The following is a 19,781-nucleotide window of genomic DNA, read 5'->3' on the forward strand; positions in this document are numbered from 1 at the left end:
TCCCGCTCGCAGGTGATGTTTCTCGTCCGGACGAGAAAGTTTCTTGTCCGGACGAGAAACTTTTCTTGTCCGGACGAGAAACTTTTCTTGTCCGGACGAGAAACTTTTCTTGTCCGGACGAGAAACTTTTCTTGTCCGGACGTTTCTCGTCCGAAGAAGAAAGTTTCTCATCCGGACGAGAAACATTATTATTATTTTTTTTCTCCCATGTCACTTTAGGGCAGGGGTGGCGAGATCCGGTCCTCGAGGGCCGCATTCCTGCTGGTTTTGGATATTTCCCTTCTTCAACACAGCTGATTCATGATCAGCTCATCAGCCAGCTCTGCAGAAACCTGATAACGAGCCTGTTAATTGGAATCAGATGCACTTTGAGTAGGGAAATCTATAAAACCTGCAGGACTCCGGCCATCGAGGACCGCAGTTTGCCACCCCTGCTTTAGGGGCTCTGTAATACATGGTCGTTTAAAAAAAACAAAAAAAAACAAAAAACAAAAACGCCTTCGTATACATGGTCGTTTTAAAAAAACAAAACAAAAAAAAACGCCTTACTATATACATGGTCGTTTTTTTTTGTTTTTTTGTTTTTTTTTAAAACGCCATACTATACATGGTCGTTTAAAAAAAAAAAAAAAAAAAAACGCCATACTATACATGGTCGTTTTTAAAAAAAAAAAAAAAAACGCCATACTATTCATGGTCGTTTTTTTTTGTTTTTTTTAAACGCCATACTATACATGGTCGTTTGAAAAAAAAACAAAAAAAACAAAAAACAAAAAAAAATGCCTTACCATACATGGTCGTTTTTTTGTTGTTGTTTTTTTTGTTTTTTTTTTAAAACGCCATACTATACATGGTCGTTTGAAAAAAAAAAAAAAAAAAAAAAAAAAAAAAAATGCCTTACCATACATGGTCGTTTTTTTTTTTTTTTTTTTTTTTTTTTAAACGCCATACTATACATGGTCGTTTTTTTGTTTTTTTTTTAAAAACGCCATACTATACATGGTCATTTGAAAAAACAAAACAAAACAACAACAACAACAACAAAAGCCTTACTATACATGGTCGTTAAAAAACAAAAACAAAAAAACGCCATACTATACATGGTCGTTTAAAAAAAACAAAAACAAAACAAAAACAAAACAAAGCCTTACGATACATGCTCTTTAAAAATAAAAAATAAAATAAAAAAGGCTTACTATATTACGTGGTCGTTCTAAAAAAAAAAAAGCCTTACTATACATGGTCGTTTTAAGTAACATTCACATTACCTGCTCTATAATTTAGTTACTTCAGCAGAATACGAGTAGAAAAACTTCACAAATAGCCCATTGATCGAATCAGATATCTTTGCTATGGCAAAATTTTGGTTTATAAACAAAATGTCCTTGAGTGTCCACTGGAGAGCTTCTTCTGTTTGCAGATTAGATGTAACCACCATAGAGGAACCAGTGGAAAAGCAGTTAATCTTTCCTGGAGTTTCCTTGTGGATTATCTAGGGTGCCATGATTGACACTTAGAGCAGATAAGCAACAGACACACAGAAATGCTTCTTGCACTTTTCGAATCTTGTTGCTGTGAAGTGACAAGAGTTTAACTGTCTGTAGTATCTTTATCCTCACATCATCACAAGAATAGTTGCACATAGTTTCCACTCCCTCATATGTATCAGAAGCCTAAATTTTACAACCATAAAATGTGCATGTGACATCTATAGTGAAGTGCTTGTTATTCGCTTGTCGTGACCTCTCGGCCAGTTTTTTTTTTTTTTTTTAAACAGGGTAAAGAGAGCGGGATGTCTGAGGCTTTGTATGGACAAAATGATGTCATGTCCTCTTCCTATGGTGCAGAAAGAAGCTTTGTCTTCCAGAGGCCAGGCCTGGTCATCAAGCTCACATGTGACACATTCACAAGCACATTTTATAAAACAGGCAGTGTTCACGCCATGTTGCCCAATGTGTGCTATGTGTACAATGACATCTAGCGAGCTGCCGAGACATATTGAGGCTGTGAGTTGACCACAATTTTTAATCATAATTAATCGCATGATTTCCATAGTAAACTCACAATGAATCATATATTTATTCTAAATGTGCAAGGAAATGTTCTTTTTTCTAGTTTTTCATACTCTTGTTAATTAATATATAAGTGTACAATATATGGTTACCAAATACAAACATGGCTGTATCTTTTCAATCATTGATACAGTCATTTTAGAGTGATTCATATTGTTATGTGAGGTTAAAAAGATATACTAAGCAGTTAAAATGAGTGTGAAACATTGTCTTACATTTGTGCTCAGGTAATTTTCTGTCACTAGGTGGGATTAGTGTTTTATGTTGGACGTTGGTGACTTTTCAAATTCAGAGCAACTTGTGGACTCCAGGCCAATTTGTTTGTTTTAAATTATAACTAGTCACCAGTCTCCACAAATATTTATTATTATTATTATTATTATTATTATTATAAGTCCATTTGTTTTCGATGTTTCACAAGAAGGAGCACTGAGTTTTAACTTCTCGTACTAGTTGCTAGTTAGCTAGCCACCAACAAGCTGGCTGCCTTTGAGTGTTTTATTTGTATACTGTTGTTGTTGTTGTTGTTTTTTAATCAGTAGTTGATTTAATGTTTGTGCAGCTGCTAATAAGTCATCAAAATGTTCTGACACAAATGGAAACACAGAATTAACCAAAATGTCTCAATTTATGACCAAGAAATTAGGTGTTATGAGGGATCAAACCCAAATCCTATTTGATTTATTGTGACTGATTAAAGTATCAATTGACAGCTCTGGTGATCATTTTTGTAAGAAAGCTTTACATTTGCTGCGCTCAAGTGGCCACACAAATAGATGAGTAACGGCTCCATAATAGCGTGACGATGGATTTTCTGCTTCACTTCTCATCATATTGCACTTTGAAATCCAATTGAGTAAATCATTGCAGCCTGTGGACCTGTCTGAGTGAATGCACTGCAATTGGAAAGCGGCTCTTAAAGATACGGCTTTTTGGAAAGGTTAAGCACACAGCGGACAGATTTCAAACCTCAAGATATGGAATTTGGGGTTGCGGGTGTGTAATTTTCCCTGTAAAACCACTTAGTCTGGGAATACAAGGAGTCAATCATGACGACCAGTGTGTACGCCACAATGCAGTGATGACATCCACTTGAGGTGCCTGGAAGAGTGGAAGAAAGCGTTTAGCTGAATTTAGCTGGGAGTTCGGACCGGTTGGTCCAAGATCAAATGCAAGTAACAAGAACCATGTGTCCATCTCCTAACCCTAACACCCCCTCCACCCCACCTCCCATTTCCCATCTGTGCCCTTCAAGCCCTCACTTCAGTCACCTCCCACTTCCCTCCTTCCTTCAGAACCCCTCTGTTTTTGTTTTCCAGCCTGGACGCTTTGCACAGGAAATTGTATACACTGGGAGCATTCAGGAAGGCAGAGGGCAGCCATCCCGTAGACATTTGGGGAACGTGAAGGGGAGATATCGTTGAGAAATGGAAGACCTCCGTCTGCTTTAGTGAATCTCCACATTTCTTCAAATCCGTGCCACATCACGGCCTCAATTTCAAACACAGAGCTCAAACATCTTGTAGGGAAATCGGATTATAAATAGAACGTTCTTGAGATGATTGGCCTCCCTTGTATTGGTCGGTGCTCGCTACAGAGGAGCCAGTGAACAAGGAGGCTGTGGAATGAAGGAAAAGAGGAGGAGATAGAAAGGAGCAGAGAGGACTGGCCAGTAGAAAGGAGAAAAAAATTCCAACAACAGGAAACGGAGCGAATCGAATGCTGTTTCTGCAAGTCTTTCACAGATAAAGCGGCCGGTTGCCACGTCCCAGCAAACCAAAAGTGCCACTCGGTCATTCCTGTGAAGCAATGCCACCCTAAAAAAAAAATGTTCAAAGTTTAAACAAGTGACGTCACTTCTGCCCTCAGCCTCCAGTCGTGCGCTTCCACAAAATGTGAGCGGATGCAGCACATTTGGGAGAAGATCGCCGGGGACTTCTACGCGGCTGCTTTTTGATCCGCAAGATCACCCCCTCGCTCGGGGTCATATGGATTCATCGCCACGTTTACAAGGAGCCGCTAATCGTCGGGACTGTTAACTGGAACCACATGAAGAAAAAAGGGACCAAGCAGAAGTCAAAGACGAAAGGAGGTGAAAATGCGTTCGGCTGTGACTTGACGGAACATCTCCAGAACTCAGGACAGGATGGTAACACCTTGATTTTCTTCTCATTCAAACAAATAACCTCATAATTGTGTCGGACCACTAAAATTTAGGATGATAAACTACAATACAATACATTTGTAGCATATTACTAATGGGACACATAAACCTAACACCATGAGACAAAAGTAAATAACTTACTAGTGCGCTTTTTTCAATGTATATTCAAGCATTTCACATTTACTTGTCATTCATTCACCTTTTGCCCCGAGTCACTGCACTGCTCATTTGTGAAGTTTGGGTGTGGCTGCGTCTCATTTTTTGGACTCAATTGCTTCCAGTGACGGAGAGTCCCTGTGACTCGCCGTCTGGGCTTCGCTGCTGCCTACAGGAAACTAGTAGAGACACAAAGAACAAGACGGTCAATTTATTCATACATAGCACCTTTGCTGTTGATATCATCATTTTTAAAACGATCAATTAAGGTTTGGGTGAGCAACTTGATATGCAAAAGGGGGGGGGGGACTTTGAATGTAACTTTAATGTGCAGGGGTTGAGGCGGGTGCATGTTCACAATGTGAGGCGGAGCATTCAGTCCAGGAAGTGAGGGAGGGGGTACGGTGACACCGCCGTCCACCTCTGTCACAGATATGGGCAGACATAAAAAAAAAAAATAAAAAAAAAAGTTGATACCTAGCAACAACATGAATAAATACATCTAATAACAAGATTAGCAGACCTTCATGGTTGGTTGTCTAAAAGTAAAAAAAAAAAAAAAAGTGGATTATCATATTAGTGTCTGTCAATCTAAAAGTTAGTTGGCCACTTGCTAATTCAGGTGGGATCTGTTATATCCATTCAAAAGGGGGAAGAAAATAGCATTATAAGATTGTGAAATACCATATGTTAGCATGCTAAGCCAAGAATTCATGGGGAGTAAAGGGAAATATATTAAAAATGGCTGAACAAGGGACTGTTATAGTGCAAAAAGTTAATCCCTAAATTGCTTGAGCATCATTTTTTCCTCTACACACTTCTCATCATGAGAACCAGTTGTTTAGTTGTTGCGTAATCCCACTACAAGTAATACATAACTAAATTGTGAGACTGCATCTTACTCAAACAATGAATAAAAATAGGTTACACCTACAATCAAGCTCAACATTTTTTGTTTTGCTTTTTTTTGTCTGAAAGGGAAAGTCAAGCCAAACATTTTATAACATAATATATGCAGTCCTACTATAGTCCAAACACAGTATTCTGATTAATATTGTGGGGTTTTTTATCCATCAGTGGGGGCGGCCATTTTGCCACATGCTATCAACTTAAAATAAAGTCACAATTACTTAGGCCTCGTATTCTGAAGCTGAGCCGTTATTGATCATGAACTGAACCCTGAACTCATATTCCACAAACACAATATTCATTAGAATGCAATTCTCTGAAGAGAATCTCAGCACGTTGAATGCTGTAACACACTTAGCATTAAACTACTCATTTAAACTCACCAATTGTATAAAACGTACCACTTTGGAAATGTGATGTATCTGTGCATGACGGCGACAAATCCTAAATGTAGAGTAAAAAAAAAACTACTCTAAAAAATGTGCCAGTTGTACTACATTCAGTACATACAGTACTGTGCAAGCCTTCACCCCTCTCACGTTATTTTGTTGACCTTTTTCAACAACCGCCATTTTGACATTAAAGGAGTAAATACAACACACACGGTTAGTACATGCCAAAAATACCAAACTATGAGATGTGATAAGGAAAAAAGACAATCACATGTTGGTTATTTTCACACATTGAGTCACTCAATGAAATTGTTCAGCCGCCAGAATTGTGACGGCATCACACATCATCCTCCATGAAACAGGAAGTGTTGTGATAGTGGGGGGGGAAAAAAGGAAGTAAGACTCCACATTTTTGCTCACAGTTCCATACTGGAGGTCTGCACTCTACTGTTATTCAGTATAACGTCATTACAGCATTGCTGAAACAACAAATCAAATGTTGGCCTACAATCCACATGACATTTTAATACAAGTAAATCTCAAATAAATGTGTAATTTCATAAATGAAGAAAAAATGCTGTTCATTTGCTCAACAACGTACTGTATGTAAAATTTATATAACTGTCCCAATATTATGTAGTCAAGTTGGCATGTTGCGGGTAGTGATGTTCCGATACCGTTTTTTTGGCTCCCGATACCGATACCGATACCCAGCTTTGCAGTATCGGCCGATACCGATACCATACCGATACTTAAGGTTTTTTTTCCTCAACATGAAAAAGCTGTCCTGCCATTGGTTCAGAGCATTCAAGGACCAATAGGATATCTTAGATCGGCATGCAGTGAGCATGTCACATACCAGTGAATGTCATGCATGAGCAAAACACAAGATGCTGCATCCAAAATCCTATATTAGCGTTGGAATAATTGGTATCGGCATGTTACTTGTGAGTAGTCACCGATACCGATACCACTGTTTTAATGCAGTATCGGCACCTCTGCCGATACCAGTATCGGTATCGGAACAACACTAGTTGCGGGCATGCACACAAACATTCGCTCAGTTTGAAGTTGCAATGTTACAAAAAGCTTGGAAAACCCGGCTTGGGCCTTCCGGTAAAGACAACTAAATATGCACATTTAAAGCAAATCTAGACAAATATAGCCTGAACAGCAGCTAAAAGAGTTCCTGTGTTGACGTCTGGGTAAAAAGACAGAGGACATAAATCAGGGCCGCGACACTAGTCATCATCCAGTTTTTTACCGCAGGCACGCAACCTAGAGTCCAAGCAAGTCAAACACGTGTGAACATACTGAGATGAGGGAAACCGAAGCACGTCTAAAAATAGCTCGCAGACTATCTTCACATACAAGCAAGTGAGGGTGTAGTTTAAAGTTGGACTAGTCAGCTGGGCAGACGGAACACAATGATTCCATTTAGCACAGCAAAGGCGAAGTATAAGTTAAGACTTAAAAGTCCCAACTCGAGCAGCCAAGCCGAAGGTGATGCACTGCAGGCGAAGAAAGTCGCGTCGGCCGCTGGTAGCCGTTTTCTATTAGAGGAAATGTCGTAAGTAATACCCGCTACAAGGGCTGGGTGTGTCAACCTTCCTCTGAAACAAACAAACCATTTTTAACTTCCTGTCAAAGGCCACCTACAATCAGGAACCCGAAGGGAGAGAAAACAAGCACAGACCATTAAAAGCAACATTAGTTTGCCACATTTAATATGACGTCCAGATATGGCTAACATAAAAAAAACTATTTCTACATTTGAAGTCCCTCAGGTTCTACAGAAATGTGCAGAATTCATCGAGAAGCACGGAATTGTGCATGGGATCTACAGGTTGTCAGGGGTCACCTCAAACATCCAGCGACTCAGGTACGTCGCTTGGAGCTCGTTTTGAACATCTACGACAGATGACTTGATCATTCAAGCCTTGGACGTCTTTTATCAGCTGTGTCTGTCTATTGTGTGTGCGTGCAGACAGGAATTCAGCGCAGAGGCGTGCCCTGACCTTACAAAGGAAGTGTACCTTCAGGACATCCACTGTGTGGGTTCCTTATGCAAGCTCTACTTCAGGGAGCTACCAAATCCGCTGCTCACGCATGAGCTATATAGCAAGTTCACGGTAAGCGGGCCGCTCGTGCAGGATGAACAAAGAAGTGGTGGAAATTTTGACTTTTTTTTCTTCTTTAGTACCAAATTGTGTCTAAAATGAACATGCTTAATGCTGGTTTGTTTGTGGAGTCTGCCCATTATGTAAAAAAGTGTGTCAAAATCTCACTCGCTCCATTTTGCGGGCTTAGTGTAGTACTGTATGTCTGCCACCTCCCCCTTCCCCCTTCTGCTTAGAGTGGAAGCAGACACCGCCACGTCTTGATCAATCACATGCAGCTTTAACAAAAAGGCTGACTTGGAAAAAAAAAATAAAAAAATCTGCTCAGAATCACTAGCCAACACTCAGAACCGGAATGTTCATTAGTACAGCAAATACAAAATATTTTAAAGGCCGAAATAAAGAGTTTCTTTAAATTCTCATTAATCTCATTAATTCTCAAATCTCAGTGTGAAATGGTTGTATTTATTTATTTATTTATTTATTTATTTGTTTGTTTTATCCATTAAAATCAAGATTAAATGTAATTATTAAGAGTACTAGTAATGGACGAGTACTGATACCAGATATCGGTATCTTATTTTAAGATATCAGGTACTCGTGGGGGGTGCTGATACCAGCCCATGATACTTATTACTTAAGGCAAAATAAATAATGCGACATCGGCGAATCATCATCTGCATCAGAAAGAAAGCTCTGGTCACATTTTTTTTTGGTCGTTGTGTTAAATGAAACTATATATCAAAAGTAAAAAGACGTATTGGTACTCTGTATTAGTGGTTACTGAAAGAGTGAATACCCATGCCATATTGGTCTGGGAGGAAAAAAAAAAGGTATCTCCTCTGATGTTTCAGCGAACGTACCGTAATCTTAAAAAAGAATTTGGTGAGAATTTGGTGTAATTATCTGTTAAATGTGAAGCAAAGTTGCAATTTCAGCACTGATTTTACTGCCAAAATGAAGAGAACATCAAATATATAGTTGCAACACTTGGTTTTGTGGGCCAGATTTGAACAATTGAAATAAATGAATAAATAAATAAATAAATAAATAAATAAATAAATAAATAAATAAATAAATAAATAAATAGGCATGTCCACGAAATGAGCCTACAAAATTATGACAAAAAATAAATAAATCAGTTGTCTCTGCTCTCAAATGTCTCCTCAATGTGTTAACCCGTATACCACTGAAAAATTTATGTTTCTTCATCTAAAAACTTTTTTTTTTTTTTGCCAAGGTCAGGTTTGGGCTCGAGCCCTTAGGTCTTGCTAAATCTTAAATCTTGTGCTTACAACTTTGTGGGAACCATGAAGAAAGGCCCATTTGTGTTTTTGCCTCTGTCCACGAAGTAATGCATGCTTACATAAGTTTAATGTGGAAGAACTTGAGAGCTGTGACCTCAAACCCCATCTCACCTGCAACAGCGCTTGTGAGCCATGTGTTGTGGCCTCTCAATAAAATCTTGAAGTCTTCCCAAAATGGGGCCACCAACTCCAAATTGTAAAGTGCGCCAATACTTTTGTCGCTATCTCACGTTTCCAGATGTGTGTTATGTGTTTGATTTGGCAACACGAGTGTGATTCGTCATTTGAAGGTGATTTTCAACTTCCTTTCCATCTCCAATAACCTTCCTGGAAGCTTTTAGAGTATACATCTGTCATCCTGTGCTTTATTCTTACCATTTTTTTTCTTGGAACTTTGCCACCAGACTTAACTGCCAGACACATTTGAGACTGTAGAAAAGCAATTTATATTCGTCACACATGACGGACAAATCTAGAAAATGTGTTCAGGCCTCAGTCACACATCATTTTGAGTGCACACGCTCTGGCGCAGGCTTGTTGACGTTCACGCAAGTGTCCAGGTCCCGCTAGGAGGGAGTTTACTTTGTTCGCACAAGCTCAGGAATTCGGTTCATATTCCAAATCAAGCAGTGGGGGGAATGAAAACATGACATTTATTTTACATGCAGGAAGTGGCCTCGGTGTGTGGAGATCATGAAAGACTTCTCCACATTCAGAAGACTGTTAAGCAACTGCCGACCCCTCACTTCAGGTGAACTACAGCACTTCATGCCGTTTCATACTTGATTTAAGTCCTAGTATTGAGTGTTTCTCAACTGCCTTTAGGACTCTGGAGTATCTCACCAAGCATTTGGCCCGCCTCGCCACTTTGAGCGCCCAGACAAACATGCACACACGCAATCTGGCCTTAGTTTGGGCTCCTAATCTTTTAAGGTGAGTTTGGCTCATGCAAAATAAAAAAACAATCGGCAACAATCTGCCCTTTTTCTTGCAAGACCAAACGTGTGATTGATTTTCACAGATCCAAAACAATAGAGGCCACATCTGGTAATGGAGACATGGCTTTCCAGGAGGTGCGAATACAACAGTCTGTGGTGGAGTTCATTCTAAATCACACAGAGCAGATCTTCAATAGTGACTCTGTGCAAATCAAAACCAAAGAAGGTATGAAATTCATCTAATGCACTTCTTAACCTTGTTGGAAGTACTGAAAACCCGCCAGTTTTCTAACAGCAGAGGCCCCAGAATTGAACCCTGTGGAACACCATATGTTCCATTATAAGTGGGAATTCATATGACACATGTTCGTCCGACTACTTTCTAGTTTTGCAGTTAGTATGAAGAGAAGAATGAATAAATCACACGACGTACCATCACCAGTTACAAGTCGACTACTAAGCACACCAAATTCCCTGTAGCACATAGGTTGTATCTGGCTCTATATAGCACAGCCAATGACGGCCATTTGGGGCGTATCATCACGAATCCAAGTTAAGAACCACTGACCTAATGCAAACAAACCCTGAAAATGTTAGCAAAGACATGACATACAGTTCTTTAACAGGACCAAGTTTGCTGTGCGGGGAGAAGTATGCCACGCTTCCGATTAGCAGTCAGTGTGGGCCAATGAAGCTGATGAGCCTGGAAGAAGCCCAAGCCCGCTCCTTAAGTCCAAATCATCCCGTGCATAAAGAACGGCAACGCGAGAACAGTCTACCTGACACTAGCATGACTACGCTCTACCACACCGTCATAGACTTGGACAACAAGTATGTCGCAGTTCACCGAGTGGACAAACGGTGTGAGGAATCAATTGGGTTTACAACTATTTATCTTTTAGGAGAAAGCTTTCTGGGAAATCTAAAAAATGGAAATCCATCTTCAACTTGGGACGGTCCGTGGACTCCAAAGGAAAACTGAGCCGAAATGGAAGTGTCTTCATTAGAGCTCCAGGGTTAACAGGCAAGTATCGTGTGACTGTAACAGCAAGATGGACTGTTTGTCAATGACAGAAAAAACAATTGTCTTGTTGAAAGAGCAGCAACTCCCGCCAAGTAATTCTTGAGAAATGAGCATGATACTGTGTGAAATCAGTCTCATGACAGCCTGTCTAGCAGCCCAAAAAAACCACTACGAAATGACAGAAGATTTTCTTACTAAATAGGCCTTTTGGTCAGCAGTAAAGTAGAGGGGCCTGAATTTATTGTGCCATCTGGTAGATGCCGCCAAGTAATGTAATCCACTGTACCTCTATTTCTTGGTGACACAAACACAACACTCATTGATACAAACATTAATTTGAAGTTCATTACTGGTTCGTCTAGAACTCAGTAAGTTTGAGATAAAACTGTCTTTACAGTTTCCTGTTTTGCTCTGTGTTTGTGATAATTGTGCATTTTGTCCTCAGAAAAGGCATCTCTTCGACCATCCAGGAGCATGGAGTCACTGTGCTCCTTGCCAACAGGTAAAGTCTTTGCCAAGTAAAATAATGCGTGCAAGTCTAAAAAAAAATCTGAATTTTTGCTCCACCTTGTTGTTTCCAGATGATGACAGAACTGGAACGAGTCAAACGGGGGGACAAGGCAACATTTTTGTTCCAGATGTAAAATCAAGAACACTGGGATCTGATTCACTTTATGACTTGAGTGAGCACGAGCAAAACTGGGATTTTAAGGGGAATAAATCTGGCGGAGCAACAGGCGGTTGGAACACCGGCTTGAGCCAAAAGGGCGGATCATCAGGTGATTCGGCAACTCCTCAAAGAACACTGCCAGAGCAGCTGAAGGTGTTCAAGGGAGATGACCTGAGTGGCTACAAACCGACATCGCCTAAAAACAGGAGGATGTTATACTCTGGTTCCTCCTACAACAACACCTCGCGACCTTCCTTTCCGGGGAGCTTCTTTCCACTGGAGTCATCGCCGAGGCATCAACGCAGGGCCGTCAACATATCAGAGCCTTTCGCTGTGTCGGTACCTCTGCGTGTGTCAGCTGTTATCAGCTCAAACAGCACGCCATGTAGAGGGCTCGCCAAGGACAGAATGGCTGCAGCAACCCTGAAACCCTGCAGAGAAACCGCTGAGCAGAGCAATGGTGGAAAAAGCAACATGTGTCCTCAAGTGGATTCTGTCAAGAGAGATGGAGCAGAGAAGAAAAAACCATCGGAGCTGGCCTCAAGTGTTACGCCAGAGGGTAAGAGCTGCTTCTTTGAACCCTTTCTAGAATGCAGGTCGCTTAACCACTACAATCTGTTCCAAAGCCAGTCATTCCTTTTCTTCTTTCCGTCATGACTCTTACCAGATGTGTCAGCTAATTCCAGGACTGGTGTCCCAAAAGATGTATTTCAAACCTAAATTACAAACTGAGTTTTCTCTATATTCCAAAAGATCGTGCAATGTTTTCTTTGTTATGTATGTAAGAGGAAGCAAGAGTTGTGGCAACACAACTCAGGGCTGCTTCACCATGACAACACGCCAGTCACTTCCTGATCTCGCTACTTTCCCATGCTCAAAGGGACCCATTATAAAGACATTATTCCTGATATAATGTAAATACTTGACAACAAGCTGAAGGAAAGCTCCATCAAGGAGTGCATGAAGACTTGGCACTATGAAAATTTGTAGTCTGGATTTGAAATATCTCTTTTATGACACCACTTTTAGACCCATTCTGAAACAGCTTGTATGCTACCGTCATCTTTGGTAGCATAGGTTAGCAATTGCAGACTAGCAGTAGCCTGTAAAAATGTGCTTTGTCCTCAGATTCAAGCAAAGAAGTGGTCGAGAGAGCCAGGGAAGTAAAGAGTAATACTACAGTGGAAGAGCTTTCAGTTGTGAGAGAAGGCACTGCGACAACACAACTGGGCAGCCAAAACATTGCTCAACAGGTAAATCATCTTTTATTAGAATGTCTTACAAAAGTCTTAAGTTTAACTCATTCAGTGCCATTGACGGCTATAGACGTCAAAAATCCATTTTACCTGGGCTCGCAATGAATGAAACAAGTATCTTTTTTTTTTTGCTTCTTTGAATCCAGGATAAGGATTTACGAAACTCAGACGAGCTTTGGCATGACGTTCACCAAGAGCTGAAGATAACTGAAGCTGAAACTGACTTGCTGGATAAGGCCGATGATTCCATTTTACCTTACGTAAACAGGAGGTTAACCATGGATGTAAAGTCGAAAAGAAGTCGCAGCTCTCCATCACTGTCCATGTTCTGCAAAGACCAGACTTCAAGTACCTCTCTCAATGATCATCCCAACCCCTCCAGGGCTGAATCGACAAAGAAGCAGCCTTCAGAGTCAGACATCCTATTCTCTCTCTATAAAAATGATGTTTGGGTCAGTGAGAACAGAAAAATTGTCAGCCCTGCTCTGGATGAAATGGATAAGACAGATCAACAGATGCCTCAAAAAAATACGCCTTTGAACAACGATGCAGCTCATAGCGAACGGTGGAAAATGTCTTTAAAGGAAAGTGTAAATGAAGTTAAAGCTCCGACGATAGTCGGAGGCTCTTCAGCAGCATGTGATGGCCAAAGACAATCTGAGGAAAATGAAAATCCTCACGGAGAGCAAAACATTACATGCGCTGTAGCGACAATTCCTGAAGTTTTTTCAAGGTTTTCTGTATGTTTGGAGGAGAGACCAAATTCTCTGGACCTGCCAATCCATGAAGATGATGAAGGATGTGCAGGACATTCTGAGGAACTGGACCTAGTGGAATCATGGGAGGACCTCAACTCCAACAAGCAGTGGGTCACCAGTCCACTGCACTCACCTGATGTGGAGGAATTGTTTAAACAGCAATCGTTATCCAGCTCGCAAGAGGTAACTTTGAACTCGGACGAGGAACGGACCTCATTTCCTTCATGCAGTAGCAAACCGTCAAAAAGAGCATCTCTGGCTAAGACCTTGTCCGGAACCATTCCTCAAACGTCCAGCAGCAAATGTGAAACTAAATTGACCCACTTGCCTGGTGTCAACACCAGCAATGGAACACAAGCTCCAGCAGGGAAATGTGGACCAAAAAAACATAAATCATCACAACACTTTTACAGACAGATGTCTTACGATTCCGCAGGGTCCGAGAAAAGAGAAGAATACAACCTTCCTAAGCACAGACCATACTCCCTTAATTTGGACTTGGGGCCCCGATGCATTAGGGACATTTCTAACCAGCAAAGCCGTCCTTCACACGAGCTTTCCTCCTGCTCGAGGAGTTTGTCTGGGACTGTAAACAACGGGCTCCTCTCCGAGTTGGACTTGTTCCTGAACGATCGCCAGGCACCTTTGCGGCGAAACTCTGCCCCAGTCAGTGTGTCGTCAGTGCGGACTGCCTTCATGATAAAGACATGTCAGGCTAAAGCCGTGCCCGTTGTACCTCCCAAGGTGCAATATAGTCAGATACCTCACTCCAGGAGAGATGGTGACCTTGAGACAGGGAAGGAACAAGACAAGGAATATCCTAAAACGAGTACAGAGAAAAGCCATGCTGCACCTCTCCCAGTGATGTCTGATTTGAAGGAGGAATTGGAGAATAAAGAGCCCGCGCCCAAACACCAGTCCCAGCCAAAGGTCGAGAAACAAGCGGAGAATGCGAGGACGAGCACGACAGAACTTCCAGTCATCACCAGGCGACACCCACCAAGTCTTGAAGTGTTTGTTGACTGTCCCAAACCCAACAGAGCAAACCTTTTACAAAGGCCGTCTTTTAGGAACCGGCAGAGACCTCAGAGTTTGATACTGTTCAGTCCCCCTTTTCCCATAATGGATTACCCTCCATCGGGTGACGACAGCAAGCTTCTGTCATCCATCAAGAGCCTGAATGAGGAGTCAGCAGTGAAAGAGACTTCAGGGGAGGGGATTGCTCTCCAAAGTAAAATGACAATTCCAAAAAGTGGCCAGAGACTAGAAACATCAACCAGCTGCTTCTACCAGCCACAGAGGAGATCGATGATATTTGATAGCAGGAACCACCGACAGATCGAGTAATCATATAGACTGGCTGAATGTAAATAACTTTACGAGACAGGATAACATGTATAAAGCTGTTCTTCAGGGTTGAACTTTTTGTTAAATTAAGATTTCTCATTACTTTCATGAAGTATTTAAGAGAAATAAGTATTGTTCATTTTGGAGATCTATCTGCGAATCATATATGGAAATTTTTTTTGACCCCGTGTGTGGTGCTTATCACAAAAAAAAATGCTTTTGACAACGTATGACTGACAATCAGCTTTTGATAATCAATCATTAAGCTGCAGAATTTACTCTTTATTATATACTTGAAAACCAATGAAGGTTACTTTGACTGGAGATCGTTTTCTTTATAGCTCAGTCTTATAAACGCTGTTAAGTTTCTCTTACTGGGGGGAGGAAAAAAAAAAAAAAGTTCTTGTATGTCCAGCTGAACTGCAACAATTGTGAAAGACTAGCTTACATTTACGAGCACATTTTCTGTATGTCATAAACCCAATTTCCACTAAGCAGTACATTTCGCTCCAATCTGATGGCTCAAGTTTGGCAGTTCCAAACAATACCATGGTAAGAATTGAACAGTAACAATTAGCGGACACCTGGCTTCGAATACATTAGAACAGAGGCGTCCAAACTATGGCCCAAGGGCCATTTGTGGCCTGCCATCAATATTTTAGAAGCGCATAGCATGTACCAAAAATGACATCTGCTACTAATAAATTGGTTTTATATACTGTAGAGCTTTTATATATGCAAATGAGATGTTTACAATTAAACACGTAACAGCATTTCTTTTTAGAACACTGGTGAATAAATACAATCAATTTTTACAAGCAAAAATCTGCTCTCTGTCAAGATCCAAACCATTCTGTTTTTGTTTTAATTTTACTTTGTTGAAAGTTCTTCATGTAGCAGCTTAAAAAAAATGCAATTGCTTGATTGAATGATTTCGGTATGCTGGATACATTTTCATATATTGTTGCATCCAGTTGGGGGGGAGTCCTCAAACATAGCAGCTTCTGGATGAAAGGAAGTGTTCAAAAACTGATAATGACGCTGTTTAACAGTTTACCTGACTAGCTCCAATAGCTATACTCATATAGTTTATAGGAACTATACTGCTGAAGATGTCTGTCCATGACATCAAGTAAACTTTAAACATAAGGAAATAAAATATACAATATTTAGCATTTGACTGTGATTAATGTGGTATTTAAAAGGAAATATGTTTTTCTGGTATACAGACTGTACATTGGATAATAAATTTAATCTATAAGAACATTTTTGTGCGTCATTTCTTTATATTTTTCTTTTTCTTTTCTTATCTGACAAAGATGCTTTGTGAGGAGAAGTTAAGGAGACCGATACAGCCTATGTGACATATCCTGGAGTTGCTAGCCTATAGGTTGACTTGTGTCTGCTGACTGTACTAACGTGGACACGTCCACTGAAAGCGTCGATAAAATTTAGTTTTATTTGATCCAACTGTGTTATGTGTTTCGCATTGTTATCCAAATGTCTTGGATACATTATTCGATGTAATGTGATGACCATTTTGATTTTGATTCCTTCGTTTTATAATGTGCTCTTTTGCATTGATGCCTAAAAATGTCACCACAGAAAGTCATTGTTTGGAGAGTTTTGCTACAACAAAGATTATGAGAATAAACAGTTCTTTAAATAAAATGTTTTGGTTGCACATAAGTGGATTGTTTGTGGCCTAGAAACACACTCTTTTCTTTTACATATTTCCATATATAAAATTAAAAAAAACGACTGTAGTGAAAATATGAGGAAACATTACAACATTTTCATTGCACATTGTCATGTTAGCATTAAAAAAAATAATAATAAATAATAATAATAATAATAATAATAATAATAATAATAATAGTAACATGGAGGACCCCCCACCCCCTTTTTTTTATTTTTTTATTTTTTATTTTTTTATTTTGACGTCAAACTTACAATTGTGAACTTCAATGTGGAAATGAACCAAAGTTTGTCTTTTCTTTACCAGCAGATGACGCTCATGCGCCAAACTGCAGGAAAGCCACGCGGTGCACTCCAGCTGGACGCATGAGCCAGTTTGAGTTTGCATGTTGCAGGTGCACTATATTAACTCCGCGTAGAACTCAACAAACAGGCGGCAAATGAAAAGTAGCCATTTTGTTTTTAAAAAACATTATTAAACAGCAGCATTTTTGTGCGTAAAAATCGCTCTCTCTTTTTCTTTTGTTTCTTTTTTAAGTGTTAGCCTATAAGTTTCTCTTAATAAGCAACATCACGATATATTTTCAATTTCCAGAGGGGAAATCCACATTGTTTTATGAACTATCCCAATGAAAAAGTTTCAAATAAATGTCGCTATGCAGTCTGCACTGGCGGTCGTATTTGCGTTTTATTGATTTACTGAAGCATGAAAATGCATCCAAACGCGTAAAGGAGCAAGCATCACACGCACGGTATAGAAGTCTATCATTTGCCGCTTTGCAGAGGTCACTTCCATGTCTACGTCAGTTCATTATTAGTCGACCTCTGACACTGCTTCTATAAGCGGAGGCCGAATGAAAAAGGCGCATTCTGAGCACCCTGAAAAAAGGCAAAGCAAAAGCAAAAGCACGGTTGCGCGCGTTGAATATTCAATTAAGAAGGGGGGGCAACATGAGGGAGAAGTGAAGCTGCGTGCCGGCCCTTCATCTTACATTACTGATTAGCTGTTAAACAGATTATGCAGCTGAATGGGTTCAAATGTTGCAGCAAAAGAATACACTCGCGGAGTTCAAGGCGACAGTTTCCTTCTCTGACACTTTGGCAGGGTCTGCACCCAAAAGGAAAACACAATTTAAAAAATAAAAAAAAAAAAATAAAAAAAAAGTGAAAATGCGTGGATTACGCCTAAAAAAAGATGAAAACAAGAGCAAAGAAGTGTTAAAATATACAATATTATTTATTATTTAAATTAAATTAAAATTTGCTATGCATATAGCCTATATTGTTATTTCTGATATAATGTAAATACTTGGAAAAAGTATTTATCTTGAAATAAAAAATGTAATTAGACTACATCATCGATTAATTATAATAATTGTTCTTAATTAAAGCCTTTTTTTTTAAATGGGTTGCAAGCCCTTGCAACTATTTAAAATGAGGAGAACAAACAACTAAAAAAAAAAGTGTTTAAAAAGACCTAAAGTCTTAAAAGTTGTTTGGTTTGCATAATGGCCCCCCTTTAGATTATTTACTGGGCTGCAGCACAAGTTTGAAAGTAGTCGAGTGTGCAGCGGCTGCACAAGCAAGCCTGCACGCTCTCATTGAGAAGCCACGTGTCCGTTTTGCAAAGCCTCTCCAACTTAACCACCTCCTTTGTACCACTAACCCACATCGGCAGCGTCCCTCCACATAAAGGGATTTGCAATTTCAAGATATTTCAGCTTAAATGTTTTTGACAGTTCCCCCCGCTTTTACCTCGGCTTGGTTATTTTAACTGTGCCAAATGGGTCACCTTGGGTTGCTGTCTGCGCGCAAAGGGCTTTTGCGCGCATTCAGCCTGAATTTTTTCCAACTTTCCTTGACGGGGAAACCAGCTGCTGGTCGTGAAAAGACGGCTTATTAATTGTCCTTTGTCATGCAGAATTGCTTGATTTCTAAAGAAACGTACAAAGGCTCTTTTTCAGGATTCAAGTATTTTGTTTCGTGCGTATTTCCAAACCATCGAATCAGCTGCAGCGCCGCGCCCGTCTACCAGACTCTCAGGTACTGACTGCCTGCTCCTTTTGTCCCCTTTTAATGCTGTTGTAAATCGGGCAGACTGATTTGTTACAAGCCGTTCTTTTTAATCTGATAGATAAGAGACATGTCAAAGAAAAGCCGTAAATAAAAAATTAGCCGGGATAAAGACGAGGGCGAGTCTGCTCGATGGGCGCCTGTTGACTCAAGCGGCTCTCCAGCCCTCACGTCAGCCCCCGTCGAGGTTACGTTCCACAATCGCCTTTTATTCCTTTTTCCAAAAAAAAAGACACCGTGCATGGTCCCTTTTTTTTTGCTTCAATGAATTGATCGGCACAAAATTAAGAATAAATAAATGAAGCATTTGGAGCAGCGGGCGTATAAGCTCCCCCAGGGCTATTGAATGGATAAAAGCTGCTTTACAGAGCACATTTTGGAGCAAAATGGGGGCTATATGACGCAATTAACAAAATAGTCTAATCCCATATCTTAACAAATGCAAATATTGCTGTTTTGTTAAAATGCTTAAGTGAACCATTAAAGGAAAGTTTAAAAGCGAAACATCCAAAAAGGGACATTGATGCAAATGGCAGCAGGCTCTGTGTGCACTTTTCAGGCTGTTTTTTTACCCTTTACAAAAAAAATATACGTCTTTAAAACGAGGCTGATATAATTTAAAGTGTATTCTGTGTGATCAGATCAGTTTATGAGCTAAACAGTGAAGCAAAACGCGGTTGGAACAGTGCGTAAAATAGGCGGATTGAAAACACGCGCACAGGCTATGAGAACAAATACGGACTTTATTAAAATACATATTATAAAATATGTATATATTTTTTTTAAATAATGACATTTTAGAACACACAATGAATCTCAAATAGCACAATTTTTCCATCCATAAAAACTAGATTACCCCAAAAGTTGAGTGCATTTATTCTCTTTATAGTCGCAAAT

The 19,781-nt window shown here is 40.0% G+C and overlaps 1 protein-coding gene across 1 annotated transcript; it reads left to right on the forward strand.

The window, feature by feature from the left end:
• The first annotated feature begins 3,907 nt into the window (after positions 1-3,907).
• On the forward strand, positions 3,908-16,379 carry arhgap31 (Rho GTPase activating protein 31). Its single transcript, XM_077504895.1, has 12 exons — positions 3,908-4,221; positions 7,473-7,575; positions 7,681-7,825; positions 9,789-9,871; positions 9,946-10,053; positions 10,142-10,284; positions 10,685-10,889; positions 10,961-11,082; positions 11,528-11,584; positions 11,664-12,311; positions 12,881-13,005; positions 13,155-16,379. Exons 1-12 carry the CDS (start codon positions 4,122-4,124, stop codon positions 15,111-15,113), a joined length of 3,798 nt encoding a protein of 1,265 aa, XP_077361021.1. The 5' UTR covers positions 3,908-4,121; the 3' UTR covers positions 15,114-16,379.
• The last annotated feature ends 3,402 nt before the right edge of the window (positions 16,380-19,781 follow it).

The sequence above is a fragment of the Festucalex cinctus genome, chromosome 18, assembly GCF_051991245.1.
Source record: "Festucalex cinctus isolate MCC-2025b chromosome 18, RoL_Fcin_1.0, whole genome shotgun sequence".
Classification (NCBI taxonomy): domain Eukaryota; kingdom Metazoa; phylum Chordata; class Actinopteri; order Syngnathiformes; family Syngnathidae; genus Festucalex; species Festucalex cinctus.